General features: G+C 42.3%; 1 protein-coding gene across 1 annotated transcript in view; it reads right to left on the bottom strand.

Moving 5' to 3' along the window:
- Window positions 1-3,714: 3,714 nt before the first annotated feature.
- The window catches only part of LOC311046681 (integrin alpha-11-like), a 52,494-nt gene continuing 39,410 nt past the window's right edge, over window positions 3,715-16,798 (bottom strand). Inside the window, exons 16-30 of the mRNA XM_084059174.1 lie at window positions 16,623-16,786; window positions 14,191-14,333; window positions 13,366-13,476; window positions 13,043-13,128; window positions 12,516-12,723; window positions 11,736-11,834; window positions 9,179-9,255; window positions 8,572-8,655; window positions 7,881-7,968; window positions 7,051-7,164; window positions 6,598-6,681; window positions 6,175-6,285; window positions 5,533-5,628; window positions 4,539-4,652; window positions 3,715-4,454 (exon numbers count right to left, since the gene is read on the bottom strand). Of these exons, the coding sequence (XP_083915300.1) occupies window positions 4,368-4,454; window positions 4,539-4,652; window positions 5,533-5,628; window positions 6,175-6,285; window positions 6,598-6,681; window positions 7,051-7,164; window positions 7,881-7,968; window positions 8,572-8,655; window positions 9,179-9,255; window positions 11,736-11,834; window positions 12,516-12,723; window positions 13,043-13,128; window positions 13,366-13,476; window positions 14,191-14,333; window positions 16,623-16,786 (1,666 nt within the window). The 3' untranslated portion in view covers window positions 3,715-4,367. The remainder of the gene's footprint in view (window positions 4,455-4,538; window positions 4,653-5,532; window positions 5,629-6,174; window positions 6,286-6,597; window positions 6,682-7,050; window positions 7,165-7,880; window positions 7,969-8,571; window positions 8,656-9,178; window positions 9,256-11,735; window positions 11,835-12,515; window positions 12,724-13,042; window positions 13,129-13,365; window positions 13,477-14,190; window positions 14,334-16,622; window positions 16,787-16,798) is intronic.

The following is a 16,798-nucleotide window of genomic DNA, read 5'->3' as shown; positions in this document are numbered from 1 at the left end:
TTGAGATATATGGTTTATACATGCTCGCATGGTCAGACTGCATCTGAACTTTAATAGTCTAGAGATTGTTGAAATTAATGAAGTGTATAGATCCAGTCTACTGTGATCTAGTCTCTGACATGTTCTGATACGGTTACGTACACATGCAAATCGATGTTTGAAATACTTCGAAGGACTGAAAACAGCTTTGTTTGTAGAGTAGTGTAACAGTTGTCAGCTCACACTGTAAGCAGAGATTAGATTTATGTATTACTGTATCAGCAATACAGTATTTTATTATAAAGGGACAAAGCACTATAATTCCTTTTTACAATAATTACAAATATAAAAAAAAATCTACTGATGACTACAACAGTAATGCTTAAATTACTGTCTCGTACAACATCACGAGTCATGACACATTGCAAACTTGTAGATCCGCTATCTTTGGCAAGTGACGGCAACATACGACAAAGTATAAATCAGGCTTAAATCAGAAATGTGTCATTTTCAGGAGTCCTACTCCAAACGCCTACAACACGAGGGACCCGCTGACAGGAGGAGTCACGCCTGTGGCCCTAGGGACGTGCACATCTGGAGGAGCCTACTCAAGAACATCTGTACGATGACAGTGCCATGCTGCAGGTATTCAGTCTCAATGAGTTTGGAGAAGAGACCTTAAGTGTTACATATCGGAGCTGCTGCTATCTTAACCACATGAAACCTATCGTCCCTATTCTGGGGTCTATGGTCTGGAACCAGGCTAGGCATGATATACAAGATGGGCATTCAGTAAAAAGGCGAACATTCAGCGAAAAGAACAGACGTACAAGCTCTTGACTTGATACATCGCATTGTGACATGTTGTGAGCATGTAGAAAAGCTTTTGCTGAAGAGATTTAAGTACAAACCCTGAGGGACCCTGGAAAATAAAGTATATACTGTAGGGTTAAAGTGGTTAAAATGGGTGGTGTTGTTCAAGATTCAATACGTTTTAATTGTCACACGCTCATACAAGTACAGTATGTGCTGTGAAATGTTGGTGTGAAATGCTCTGCAGACTGACTGCAGACCGTTTTCAGAAAGAATATGGTCAGACATTCAGTGGTCAGTATCACTGTTCAGTGGTGGTACAGGAAATATGTCTAATGTTCTTTGTTCAAGGCCACCACTTGGAATATTTTCAATTTGCATCCAAATCCAACAAAGTTAAATGGTTACTTTCCAACATCTCCCATGCCTCTGTGGTGCAGGAGATATGCCAGTGCTTTGTAAACAGAAAGCTCTAGGTTCAAAACGTAGGAAGTTCTTTCCCCTAAGTTTGTACCTCGCTCTAATCTTTCACTGCATGCTGGTGGAATATAGATATTATGATTTGTGTTTGCTTTGGTTCATTTTTGGCTCATTAGTTAGTTGTGTGATTTTTGTTTTGTATGTTGTTTTTGTCAGTGGTGTAAAGTGTACCTAAGTACATTTACTCTCGTACTGTACGTAATAAAATCTTTAGGTATGTTTTACTTTACTGGAGTATTTCCAATTCTCAGTACTTTTACTTTTTCTCCACTACATCTCAACTTTTACTCCACTACAATTATTTGAAAACCTTAGTTACTAGTTACTTTGTAGATTTCGAATATTATTACAAAACATACATTAACTATTTCAGCCCTATATACATTTCAGCCATTTGAAAATAACCGATCTACAAGCTCACAATGCGACACATTGTAAGCTTGTAGATCTGCTATTTTCTAAAGATTTTTATACATTTGAAAATGTGTCACATTCTGCATGATGAGTACTTTCTACTTTTGGTACTTTAAGTACATTTTGATACCAATACTTTTGTACTTTTACTCAAGTAAATTTAGAATTCCAGACTTTTACCTGTAACAGAGTATTTCTACATTGCAGTATTGATACTTTTACCAAAGTTATACTAGTAGTACTTTTTCCACCACTTGTTGTTGTTAACTTTATATTTTTGTCCACTGACTGACACCAAAGCCATTGCAATTGTGTCCAATTATGTGGCCTTTCTTTTGCAGATACCGCTGGGTGTGCATGGCCGTGACCAGAAGGATTTCCCTGGACCCGAACCGAACGTCTCCTACCTTGTCTGCTCCCCTCCTCACGTACCATTTTTTACTTTTAGTTTAGTTCGTTAGTTGGCGCCCTAGAAGTGTTAGATACTTTTATTGGTTTTATTGGTAGTATTGCATTTTAAGGACCACTGACCAGGGCTTTTATTTATTAAAGTAACATACCTTTTTGATATCTGATTTGAGCCTCTGTTTTCAGTGCTTTTATTGTTGCTCTCTTGCAAAGTTTTAACAAACCTGTGTAGTCATGTTTTAAGTATTTAATTAGAGAACCAGTGTTTAGAGACAACTCCTGGAGGAAAGATTGAAAAAGCTCACAATGTCAGCCTTGAATCTTATTAAAATATTTCTAGACAACTATTCTTGTTTACAAAAAATATATTTAAAAAAAATGTCTATGGTGTGCGGTGGCGACCCCGAACAGGCCACAAAAGAAATTGTAGTGTTCATATCATCAGATCTCACTCCAAAGTTACTGAAAAGATGTCAGCCCTGTTTAACTGTATAGAACTGTATAGAAGCAGGGTGCCGTAGAAAGAGATCCCAAATGCTCTATCAAAGTAAAACTCCTGTACACAGATGCTATTTTATATCAAATAACTTTATATGACAGACAAATCCACAGGTTGGACACCACAGAGCCGTGTCATGTTGGTGGCTGATAACTCTGATAAAACACAGTCACCACAGTTACATGATTCATTCTATCAATAATGCCACTATCCTTATTAATAATTCTCTGACAACTTTTAGTGGTGACGGTAGTACAGTCGCATATTTACAAAACAAACTTCAAGTTCAGCTTTATACAACCAAAGTGCATCAGATATAAAACTGACATTAATATACAATGCGTCGCAAAGATACATTTACATTTTGGGAGCGTTTGATACTAAAAAACAGCCATTTTTAGGTAGTGTCGTATTCTGAACCAGTTATCAGAATAAAGTTCTCTTATTTACATATAAAAACATCTGTGCCAGGTCAGTCTGGCTGTTATGATCCTCACATTACCTGTCTAGGTTTTACACAGACCTCTATAATATAATTACTTATAACACAGCTTTGTTGAATACTCGGTTCTCATTAGTCAATCAAGGCAATCTGCATTCTGTAGGCCACTGCTCTGCCTCTGATTACGTTGCTATTGGCAGCGGAAGCTTGTAAGCTAATAATATCATCTTTAAATTCATATTTCATGTCAAATGATTGACTTTGTTCGTAAGTAGCAGTGTAATAAGCAGGCAAATGTGCATACAATGTCCTCTCACTGCATTATCGTTTACATAATGAGATTTGAGCTTTGAGTTGAAGGTATGGGTTCAGCTGAAAGATGGGATGCTAAAGCCTGAGTTCTAGTTGCATGTGGGTGTCGTCAGTGGTGGAAAGTAACTACCGTACTCAAGTACTGTACTTAAGTACAATGTTGAGGTACTTTTACTTTACTGGAGTATTTCCAATGTTCTATACTTTTACTTCTACTCCACTACATATCAGAGACAAATATTGTACTTTTACTCCACTACAATTATTTGAAAACTTTAGTTACTATAACTTTGGCTGTCGCATCGCGACGTGTTGTGTGCTTGTAGATCTGCTATTTTCAAAATAGCATTTTACACATAATGATAACTTGTAAAACGGGACATTCGGGACATTCTGCATAATGAGTACTTTTGGTAAAGTATATTTTGATGCCAATACTTTTGTACTTTTAATTTTGATTAACAGACTTTTACTTGTAGCAGAGTGTTTCTTACATTGTTGTATTATACTTTTACTTAGGTAAAAACATGTAGTACTTTTTCCACCACTGGCTGTCTGAAAATAGCAGATCTACAGGCTTACAAGTTACAATGCATCTGCAGGGCAGCTATTTTTGGCGAATAAATCAGACTTGATCAACTAGGGAAATTCAAAATGTCTTGCAGTAACAGTGGAAGTTGGTTTGTGAGCTGCTATACGTTCCATGATGCAAAAGCCGGCTAGAAGCTGTGCAAACAGTTTTGTAAAATGACCCAGTGAGTTTTCACTAGGTATACTGTCAGTCCAGTCTCTCTCTGTCATGATCTACATTTCATCTCTTTACAAAATACCTCACATCCCCCGCTCTCCTGACAAACCAGAACCTCTCCTTCTATACTTTCCTCCTCTGCTCTCACTAATAATGCAAATTAAAATGTTAAAACATTTGCTGGTGGGCAGTAACAGTCTGGCTGTCTGGGGCTGTAGGGTCCCTGAGTGAAGTGGGCGGTCTATAAGAGTCATACACCCAATTGGTGCCTTTTATAGCTCAGCTGCTGGCTTCCCATTGGCCACTGGCTCCTGTTCCTCCTCTTCCTCCTCTCTCCTCCGACGGTTGAAGAAGCCCAGCTGACAGATTAAAAATATAATTAAAATATGCATGGAAAGAACAGGCAGATTCTGAACTGTGCGTGCGTGCGTGTGTGAGAGTACCTTCCAGAGAGCTAGGACCAGTAAGGCCAATAGCAGCAGGCCTCCCAGTGAGCTGCCCAGTATGACCCAGAAAGGAATAGTCACTTCATCCTCTCTACGCATCTCCAAGACAATCTATATAACACACACACACACACACACACACACACACACACACACACACACACACACACACACACACACACACACACACACACACACACACACACACACACACACACACACACACACACACACACACACACACACCTCAATATGTTAGAGGAGTGAAGGCAGACCTACGCAGCTTTAACAGGGTGTTTTGACATTAAACATGTTGTTCAGTAACATTTTTCCTGGAGTTTATCATCTCTTCTGGTTGTTTTATGATGTTTGAGTGATGAGTTTTCAAGATGAAGGAAAAAGTGATCACATGGCTGAACATATCAAATGACCATCACGGCATTTAAAACAGTTTCCTGTTTTCTGACTTTAGAATGATACAGTACAAAATTATATTCCTCTATTCAATTTAAGCTATGTATATTCCATTACATTATAATGGAATATTACCATTACCATAATATATGGTAATGGTAGTATGTACATTAAGATTATTGTAATACACATTTTGGACTGTAGATGGCAGCATTGTTGTATCTCTGATACTTCTCCGCTGTCACTCACTGTGCTACAGAAATGCAACAGAAGTTAGGCTATTAGATGAGAGTTATTGCATTCTTTGTTAAAGCATTTTCTTTATTTTGACAGTAGTAAAGCTGATAGGGAGACCGTGTAGAAGAGACAGACAGAAGAAAAGCAGAGAGGGAGACAGTGTAGGAGAGACAGGTTGGGAAAGCTGAGAGGGAGACAGTGTAGGACAAAAAGGGAGAGAGATGGAGACAGTTGTGTTTTCCACAACTGAAGCAGTGATACATCATCTTGTGTTGTACTGTATTGTAGTTGTGTGTAAATGTATTTTGTTGGTGTGTTAGAGTGTGATGTTGTGTGATACCTGTCGAAGCGGCCGTTCCTCCTGTAGAAACATGGGACTGGAGGGACTCAGCTGGATAGAAGCAGAGACCAGCATGCCTAGAGATCTGAACTTCACCTGGTACACCATACAACACACACACACACAGACAATGAATGATAACATCACTTGGTACCACAATATAAATCATATCAATGGTACAGAAATATACACATCTGATCAGATCAGATCAGAATAGACTGTCTATTCTAATCTGATCAATGGATTAAACCATTATTGTTTTGTATGTGTGTATTTATTTGTTTTTATAAATACTGTGTTTTTAAGGACAGATTTGTTGCACAGGGAGGCAAACTGCAGCCGTAAAAAGTGAAGTAGATTGGCTAATGAGATTGTTCACCCCAGAACAGAGACACTAGGGCTCATGTTGTTAGCTAGTAATAAACCTGGGTCACGGATGGACATATAGAACAATACAGACAAACATAACATTGTATAACAATACACAGAGACAGACAGTTACAACCTCACCTGGCACAACGCACACACACGCACGCACGCACGCACGCACGCACGCACGCACGCACGCACGCACGCACGCACGCACGCACGCACGCACGCACGCACGCACGCACACACACACACACACACACACACACTTACAGACAGTAGAGTGTGGAGTTGTAGTTGTCCTCTGACCATCACTTTGACTTCTCTGTAGGCAGGAACACTCAGTCTGCACTCAACACCTATACTCACACTGTTACTTTGGTTCTACAACACGCACGCACGCACGCACGCACGCACGCACGCACGCACGCACGCACGCACACACACACACACACACACACACACACACACACACACACACACACACACACACACACACACACACACACACACACACAGTACTGTATGAGAGAAATGAACAAAGCAGAGAGACAGGTGGAGTGGACAGACATGCATAGAAACAGGTAGAGACAGACAGACAGAGATGCATTGAGACACAGGTAGAGAAAAGAATAGAGAGACAGACAGACAGAGGCATGTATACACAGAATAGTAAAGGTTGGAATTCAGTAGTACCAGCTGTGAAAGGTGAGACAGGTCTTCTGGGGTGTGAATGGAACTCTGCTGGTCGGGCACAACACAGTGAGAGGCTGCTGAAGGCTGAGAGGAGATAGAAGGAACAGAGGAGAGGTCATGTAAGGGTTATGTCAACTCAATTGAAATTGACACATCATTGCTGTCAGGCAGTGTCACACAAAATTTGTGAAAATAATACTGTACAATGCATAATACAATAATACAATGCGTTGCATCGCGGCGCTTTGTGAGCTTATAGATCTGCTATTTTCGTTTTTTGTTTTTTTTGTCTGTGGGTTTTGTAAATATTTTACCAATGAAGTATTAACAAGAGTTTATGACTAAATAACTACATTTGATCCATTTGTAAGGTTCTATTTGCCATTTCCTGATATGTAACAGGTTTGGACATACAAGGTTTTTGAGCACAAACTGAAGGCTGAAGTGTCTCACCGGCTCGATGCTGTAGTCTGTGATGTTCACTAGCTGGTTCCCAGAGGGGGTCACGGCCCAGACATCAACCCAGAACATGACCTCTGACACAGAGAAGAAGCCCAGGTTCTGGACCTGCAGCAGGGAGAGCAAGGATCAGCATCAACACATGGTTCTTTTCAACTACAAAGGAACCCAGAACCTTCCATAACCTGAAACTTTCCAGAACTCGTTTTTTTTAATGTTCCCATTATAACCAGAACCACGCCTGAAGGAGGAGGTATACGTCATAAAAAAATCTCATTCGTCAAAAAATCTCATTCATAGCGTATGATGGAAACATATCTAGAACCTGCAGAAAGACGACTGCACGGCACAGTTCCCTTGGGAACCAATAGAGCCAATCTCTATTGGTAGTCTCCCCAGCATTCACTACTACAGTCATTGTACAGTAAATATCCTTTTTCTTTCTTTCTTTTTTTTCAAATGATTAATGAAAAAAAAAAGGAAACCCGAGCAAAAGTTTTCAAAATAATTTCATATATGAGAAAAAAAAGAAAGAAACCTTTAAGGAGTAGCCACGTGAAAATAGCCGATCTACAGGCCCACAACGCGTCGCATCGCGACACGTCGTGAGCTTGTAGATCTGCTATTTTCACTAGTTTGGATCCCGGGGAGACATTAAATTCCCCTTTTGGGTCTCGAGCTAAAAGGTTTGGGAACCACTGCTCTACTGGACTTGGTTGGTATTGTGGTTGTAATAGGTGTCGTTGTGTTGGTGGTTGAAGCTGTGAACTGTAGCTGAAGTGTGTTGTTGTGGTTGTAGGTGTGTGGGTGGTGTTGTGACTGACCTGGTAGGTGAGGTTGAAGTCTGTCTGGCTCCAGGAGGCCGAGGAGGAACCTGCTCTGATGTCAAACTGAGGAGGAAGGCTGGCGTCTCTAAAAGAGAAAGAGAGAGTTCATGGTTTAACTCATTAGATCGTACTCCCCACCAGATAATTGTACTTCCTGTTTTGCCCTCAAATTGTCTCACCAAACCGCGGAGGGTTGTCTTTTGAAATTGTACATCACATTATACGCTATGGCAACCAGGCAGACTACGGCGATGTAGAGAGAACGTTAACAAGACACGGTCTGTCTGGCATGGCTTCCCTGTGGCTTCCCTGTGGATCTCTGACGCTAAATTAATCTCTGTACAGTTAGGCCTGTCACAATTATGACATAATCGCCTAATTGCAATTATTTTTTTGCATAGTTAAAATGTATGTATTTCTTAATTCATAATGTTCAATGACAGAAATGTTAATCGCAATTATTTGAGTCAAGTGAAATTTCATAATTACTGCCCTATGTACAGTTCACGTATCTCGAGAACCGTCCGACTGATCAACTTCAAACTCAAACTGTGAGGAACCTGCATCACCGAGGAGGACCCGAGAGAATTGGGTGCCTGGTGTCGAGTCAGTCAGATAGGCAGGCGGTGTGTGTGTGTGTGTGTGTGTGTGTGTGTGTGTGTGTGTGTGTGTGATTGTTGACATTCACCTGGTAAACAGCAGGTCAGCCGGGTATCTCAGAGGGAGGTGCAGGTCGCTGATGTTGTCTTCTGGGTAACCCTCCTCCCCCTCACTGGTTAACACACAGACACAGACACAGACACAGACACACACACACAATTCAAACATTTTTTCAAAAGAATTATACAAATTAAATAAAAGATTAGATTGGGAAGATACTAGTATTAGTGAAAATAGCAGATCTACAAGCTCAAAAAACAAGATCGGCTATTTTCACTAGTTCGGGTCCCGGGGAGACATCAAAAATCTCTTTTGGGTCTCGACCAAAAAAGTTTGGGAACCACTGGTCTACAGTACTGTACATCCTCACTATAAGAGTGAACGGCCCTGGATGAAATGATCCTCCTGCACACGCACGCACGCACGCACGCACGCACGCACGCACGCACGCACGCACGCACGCACGCACGCACGCACGCACGCACACACACACACACACACACACACACACACACACACACACACACACACACACACACACACACACACACACACACACACACACACACACACACACACACACACACACACACACACACACACACACACACACACACACACACACACACACACACCTGCCGGTCTCCATGACAACCCGTACATGGTCCAGGACGACGGAGCGACTGAACTCAAACTCCAGACGGAAGGACACCTGCCAACACAACAGTCACAGTGTTTTACAATCGCTACGGAAACATTCACATGGCACACTGTTGTTGCTATGGAAACATTCACATGGCATACTGTTGTTGCTATGGAAACATTCACATGGCATACTGTTGTTGTTGCTGTGGGAACAGCTACTGTACATGATTTATTATTGTCACTGGAAAAAGTTACTGTTAAAGGGTTTATTACTATTATTACTAACTATAGAGAAACAGTCACATGATGTATTGCTGTCTTTATGGTGAATCACATGATGTATTAACCCATGTAGTTCCTGTCATTGCTATCCCCGACATCGGCGATTCTCAACCTGTGGGCCATGAGGATATTACAAGTGGGCCTCCAAATAATTGTCAAAACACTAAGATTTCATTGATAATATAACTGATAACATATTTAAAAGTCATTGTATATTTTCTTTAACACATTGAAAACTTACTTTTCATTGTGATACTGATTAATAGGAACATAAAGTATACTACTTTAGTTCCATTGCTCCAAGCCAGAACACAATTGATCGATTGATCATTAAACTAAACATGCTCTGAAAATGCACACGGCCCACCCATCTGATCAGATGGGTGGGCTATAAAGGTTGGGAACCACTGCCCTATTTGTTGGTTTTGGGGAGGGTGTTGCAGAGTCTACTTTACACCCTGTAGACAACCTGGCATGGCCAGACTAATATCACTGCGACTGCGTAGATATCACATCAGATATCACTGCGTAGATATTAGTCTGGAACTTTGGTGTGGAAGATTCATTTCCAAGGGGCTGTTACAAACAGATTCAAACGTCACAGCAAAAAATGTCCCACTTTGAATAGTGGGCTCTGATTGGTCAACCCACGACTCTGGGGTGAGCGAAATGTAATTCAAACCGAGAAGCGCCAGACCAATCTGCCCAGGGCAATTTTTTTTTTAGCTGTGGCAGATTCGTCTGGTTTCCAGGCTAGACAATCACGTGTTTCCTCTGATACATATGGAGTCACCAACCACTACGTTTCACCTGACAGTGAGGAGTTTCACTGGGAGGACGTGGTTTTCTTCTCATCTCCGCTCTCTGCTGAACAGACCAACCTGCTAGTGCAGTGACAGAGATCACCCTCCCCTGCTGGCTTCCCACCCACGAACACGGCCTATTGGAGCACCCGGCCAAGCTGGAGGAACAGTGGAGGAATCAAACCCCAATCTCCACACACAGTGGTGAGCAGGAACTTTACCCTTTGCACCACCCAGACGCCCCTTGTATTATCGTTTCTATACTATCCAAAAATATGATTTCAGCTGATTTCACAAATCAACACACCTCCAACCAGAGAGGAGGAACTCAAATTGAATGTTGTTAAGTTCTACAGCTCAGATGTTCCCCCAGCTGACAGGCTGTTCCAGTCAGCGCTCTGCCTGTCTGCCCCTGGCTAACGTCCCACAGCATCCCAGCAGCCAACGCCTTGTAAAGGAACAGCCAGTAATAACCTGCTGCCTGGACCAAGATAATAAAACAGACCCTTTTCAGACAGGCAGCTCTGAAGTCAGCCCTCGGGGGCCTTAGAGAGAGAGAGGGGTGGGGCTGTGATCAGGTTTATAGGAATGGTCGTTAGGCTAATGAGCCACCAAGTCAATGGCTGCTGTTCAAAGCATATTCCTTTTCCTGTTTAATAACTATTATTAGTCGTATTGTGTAATAACTCTAGAAATTGATGTAGTAATTGTATTCTATCCTGCTGTAATCGTCATTCGTCGAATACCTAATCTGTAAAAAGTTACAGCAACACTGTTAATGACATACTAGTCCAATACATTTAGTGGAATTCAGTGCTGATGTTTTTGTATGCAATATGTTTGCACTAATCTCAGCATGAGATTATGAATGGCAGATCTGTAGTTTAACAAGCATCCATGTTCTGGGGAGAACATTTACCAAAAATAGCAGATCTACAAGCTCACAACGTAACGCGTTGTAGATCAGCTATTTTTGGCAAAGACATTTGGTGTAGACTGAAACAAAGCGGTACAGACTAGAGCCAACTCAGGTCCAGTTTACTAAGTCTAGAGAGTTTAAGTGGTTAACCACTTAAGCCCTATTTTATACTTTAAACCATTTTAGAAAATTGCTGAAGTGTAAAAAAAAAGAATAAGGATGCCAGATTGAAAGTGGTTCACTTCATCATGGAAAAACTAACATTCATACTCAGACTCAAACTTGGGGAAAGTGGGATTTCTTCCTTCAGCCCATGGACAATGTATGAAACAAACCCCTAAAAAACAACAACATTGTACTAAAGTAATAACCGTAGCAATTGAGTAGAATGCAGCCTTTTTGTCTGGTCTTGTCATATCTTTTTTGTTTGTACCCTTATGTTTGTTTTCTTGAAATTCTTTTTCAATAAAAAATAAGTGGGGAAAAAAAGAGAAAGTGGTTAACTTCAAAATGTATTGTTATGATGAATGTACTGGTCTTTACCTGGGCTAAGGACTTCAAGAAGGGAGTGCTGATATTACACATCTTCTGATTAGGCCGTCTCTCCACATTGTGACACTCCATCTGAATATCTGATTGGTCCTGTGTGGAGAGTAGCTGCATTTAATGTCATGAGAGGTGCTATACAAATAAAATATTATTATTATTATTATTATTATTATTAGCATTATTATTAGCATTATTACCTACAGCAAGGGTTCCCAAACCTTTCAGGCCACGACACCCCCACAATAATAATATTTGAACTGGGGACTCCCCACCCTGACAAGCACTTGGAATTGTAGGCATTACATTTAGTTTGACTCGGTTCCACAGACACATATTGTGAGAATATTTCACAATGTTTGCCTCTTGTTTTACGTAATATTTGACAATTAATGGCCAATTTGTTATTAAAAAGGTGTTAAATTAAATTAAATTATAACTTTAGAAATGTGCAGATACCCTGTATACACTTGGTTTACTGTTGAGTGAGAAAACATCTGGGGACCCCAAAATAATTTGTAAGTGTGTGTGCACTATACATGCCCATAGTACCACTCAGCGTGATCTAGTATGAGAGTGACGACACTAGCATAGACTCCCATTGTAAGAATGGAATGCTGTCTATCTCAATGAGGAAGTTCCAATCTTTGGAACTACAGCCCATAGCAGCCCGTTTTTGCGACGAGATCAAAGCGTGACGGAACTCTCTCTCTCTGTGGGTCCGGTACCACTACCCCATTGACTCCACCCCTCCACGACTGGCTCCTCCTCCTGTACCTTGACGATGAGAGAAGAGAAGGCTAGGTTGGTGGAGTAGCTGATGTTCAGTGTGGTTCTGTAGGCGTTCTCTCCCTGGTTCTCCAAGCGAGCGTACACCACCACCCTCCTCCGCCCGGCCTCCACCACGTACCCGGAGTCCAGGGACGCCCCCTGGTGGCCACACAGAGACCAGCCAGCTCTCTCCTCCTTCACACTACAGAACTGTCTGGGATCATAGAGGAGAGGAGAGGAACCATTAACACTATACTAAGATAACACATGGATGAAACATGTATCGTTGCCATCGGGCAGAAACCTGTGTATCTCCAGTTAAAGTAGTTAGGTCTGCCGTATTATTAACAGTATTAACAAGAGCAGGTGACTAAATAATAACTTAACGATCCATTAGAATACAGGTTCTTTTTTACATTTCCTGAAAAGTAATGATTTTGGACGTACAAGGTTTCCACCTGTGAGAAACAAAATGTGTGTGTGTGTGTGTGTGTGTGTATGTGTGCGTGTGCGTGTGCGTGTGTGTGTCAGACCTGACTTCCAGCAGGTCAGTGCGTGTTTGCAGGATAAGGTCAGGCACACATCTCTCTTCCTGTTCACAGCCGTTCCAGAAGGGAAGCTATGGGGAGAGACGAGGATCAAAACACTTCCGTCTGAATAAGTATTACACGATGGGAGTCATATCACATATGAAGTCATATCAAATCTTGACACGTCTTGGTTGTGTGACAGTTGACACTAATACACGTTTCACATTAAGTTTCACACACATTTTCCACTCATGTCCCAAAAGGCAAGGAGAAATGATAGAAGCATTTTGTATGTTTTTGAACTAGAATCAGGTACCAGGCCAGACCTGGGTTCTGAGGCTTGTCGGCCAGTCTGGGTCCAACACCGGACCCTCATCTGGGGTCTGTAGGCCTGTCTCCATGAAAACCATGATGGGGCGACCATAATCTGTCGTCTCCTGTTGGGAGGAGTGAGAGGGAGAGAGAGAGAGCGAGAGACACAAAGAGAGAGAGAGAGATTAAGCTAAAATGTATTTTATTGTACCATATGCCTGCCTGCCTGCCTGCCTGCCTGCCTGCCTGCCTGCCTGCCCGCCCGCCCGCCTGCCCGCCCGCCCGCCAGCCCGCCCGTCCGTCCGCCCGTCCGTCCGTCCGTCCGTCCGTCCGTCCGTCCCTTATTGACCATGGAGCTCAATGAGCTTACCCAAGTTGGTGCCTCATGCAGTACATAGGTGGTTCTCAACCTGTGGGTTGATTTTGGGGTGGTCCCCAGATGACAGTAAAGTGACAATTTAAAGACTTTTAATACCCTTTTAATAAAAAAAAAAAGAATAAAAAGAAATGAAATGAAAAAAGAACATCACTGCATCAAAAGTAGTCAACAAACTATACTATGAAAATGTTTTAAATTGCCGATCTACAAGCTCACAACGCCTCGCAACGTGAGGTGTTATGAGCTTGTAGATCTGCTTATCTGTGGAACCAAGTGAAATGTAATGCCTCAACTCCTACAATTGATTTGATTTGATTTGATGTACAAGACTGGCCTCCAAGTCCTCTGATAACGGGCACTGCTCTAGTAAACAATTCACAAAATAACATGTAAAATTGTCTGATAAAACCAAATTATTGTCATCCTATGACTGAATGCCTGTCGTCTTGTCCTATTCTACCTGGACGTAGAAAGACAGGCGGTCACAGTTCTGCTGTCCAGTCTGCAGGGTGAGTCTCCTGGGCTGCTGTTGTCTCTCTGACTCATCCAGAACAGCTCTGGCTGGGAACCTCTTCTCATCCAACACCACACTGTACCATACCTCTGAAGAGAGGAGAGGAGAGGAGAACATAATCACACTGTATTCTTACACTCTTTGCACTTAAATGAAAAACACTCCAAGCAACAGTAAGAGCGAATAGGCATACAAAGTGTGAAACTATGGAAAATATGCCCTTGTGATGTATTTCTCAGCTGTCTCAGTCGGTCTGTTAGACCTCGACCTGTCTCCGTCCAACAAGCAGTCTGTCTCTCTGGCAGCAACGCTGACCTCACAACTGTTCTTAAGTGAGCTGGTTGAGTGTGTGCTTTATAACAGCTTTGGGAGGCTGAGGTAAGACTCATTAAATTGACACAGAGTTGTTTTCTTTATTTTTATAAATGACACGCTGGCATATTGTGGAGTACAAGTGTAACTCTATAATATGAGCTCACTGTTGGTTACAGCTAGAGCCAGGCCGGGTTTTACCGATAATAACAAAAATAGGAATGACAGTTTGAAAGTGGTTAATAAAATATGTGTTTTTCAAATTGATTAGAAGATTTTGCTCTTTTCGACAAAACATCGACGGGCTAGGAGGACTCTCCAAAATCTGGATCGCCATTGGACCCAGAAATCTGGCATTGGGCTTTAGTTACAGGCAGCTAACCAAGTACTGTCTAACAGCCCTGACCTGAGACAGGAAGAAATGGAAAGACAGACAGACAGACAGACAGACAGACAGACAGACAGACAGACAGACAGACTGACAGACAGGAACAAAGAATACTTGCAGTATTTCATAATTGCGTTCTTTGAATCTATGTGGTGTGTATTACATGCATGCATGTGTATGAATGTGCATGCATCTGTCTGTCTGTGTCTGTAGACTGTCTAATAGCATCCAGATGAGGGGTCTGATGGATGGATGGATGGAGGGGTGGATGGATGGAGGGATGGATAGGAGACAGAAGGGATGGAAGGATGAAGGGAGGGAGGAGGCGGGAGAGGTTACTGTGTAGATTGACAGGGGTGTCTGTGTTTGTGTGTGTGTGTGTGTGTGTGTGTGTGTGTGTGTGTGTGTGTGTGTGTGTTGTAAGGAGTCTCCTGAGCCTGCAGGCTTAGCACGTTAGAGAGGTTTCCACTGGCCCCAGCCTACACATCTGAAGCCAATTACACCAAACCCCCCCCCCCCCCCCCCACACACACACACACACACCACAACAACAGCTACTAGAAAACACACACTGACTCACAAAAGGTACTGTTGAACTGACTCTGCAGCACGGAACAGCCTCTGCTCTAATAAAGCGAACAGCCGTTACTCTCGGAGCGGTGAAACTGACTTCAAAGTTTATCTCCTGTCTCAATAAAAGCATTGATGGTACAGGCGGCGTGGATGTATGGTGGATGGTTTAGCACGGATAGTTGTGTTGAACACGAAAACAAGTCCCTTTCCCTAAAACATAATAAAAATAGCTGGAGCTGTTTGCCTTTGTAGGAAAAAATGACACAGTGACAGGAAAAGTCTTTCTTATTAAACTAATAACCTGCTATAAAAGCCATAATACATCACACACTAGTCTGAGTCAGTGGATGTTGGCCTCTGGGATAGAGCTCTGATAAATCCTCCCCCTTCTGGTTGCTGTGTCCCCTTTAAATTATGTTTAAATGATTTATCCATTGTAGTCCAGCCAACACTGAACACTCACTTGGTTTTAATTCTGTGCTATGCCAGGCATTTCTCTCTTGTACACATGGTGTCCACAATAACATCCCCCCCCAACTCTATTCTGAAGGGACACCTTCAACATGAATTGTGCGTACCACATGAAACCTAACGTCCCTTTTCTGGGCATGTCAAAAGAGGTGAACATTTGGCAAAAATAGGCAAACATTTGGCTAAAATAAAATAAGTGAGAATTTGGCGGAAATAGGTGAACGCTCCGCAAAAATATGCGAAATTGTAGAGAAAGGCTTAAATACGTACCTATCTACATAGTGTACATACAGACTATGTACCTACCTACATACAGACTATTAGTCTTCTGTTAGACCTAACCTTTCAATGTGACCCGTTGCATTTGATCTTGCCAGGCCACATTAACTGTGAGGTATGTATGCTCTCAAGTCAGATCTTGGCTGCAATGAGATCTGATGCAAGCCTGACCACCTGCTGAGGTTGCCTGGCTCGCATTGGATCTCAGTGGGGTGTGGACAACTACAGTCCTATATGTCAGTCGGGGGGGGGCGTGTGTCAGCTGTGTGTCCTATGTCTTTCCACTTACCTACAGCTGTGTGTCCTATCTATGTCCTCCTACCTACAGATGTGTGGCCTATGTCTGTTCACCTACCTACAGATGTGTGGCCTATGCCTGTCTTGGGTTCCAGACTCAGACAGGCGATGGCAGACATACAGGTCACCTCTTTTCCTCCATAACGACAGTCTCTGTTGAAGATGTTGACCTTCTCAGGTTCAAAGGTGAGTCTGGTCTGAATACGCACCATGCCACGAGACCTGCACAACACA

The sequence above is a fragment of the Gymnoscopelus microlampas genome (genome assembly GCF_963454915.1).
Source record: "Gymnoscopelus microlampas genome assembly, chromosome: 6".
In the NCBI taxonomy this organism is placed as follows: Eukaryota; Metazoa; Chordata; class Actinopteri; order Myctophiformes; family Myctophidae; genus Gymnoscopelus; species Gymnoscopelus microlampas.
The sequence above is the reverse complement of the archived record's forward strand: the minus strand, read 5'-3'. Positions and strand labels throughout refer to the sequence as shown.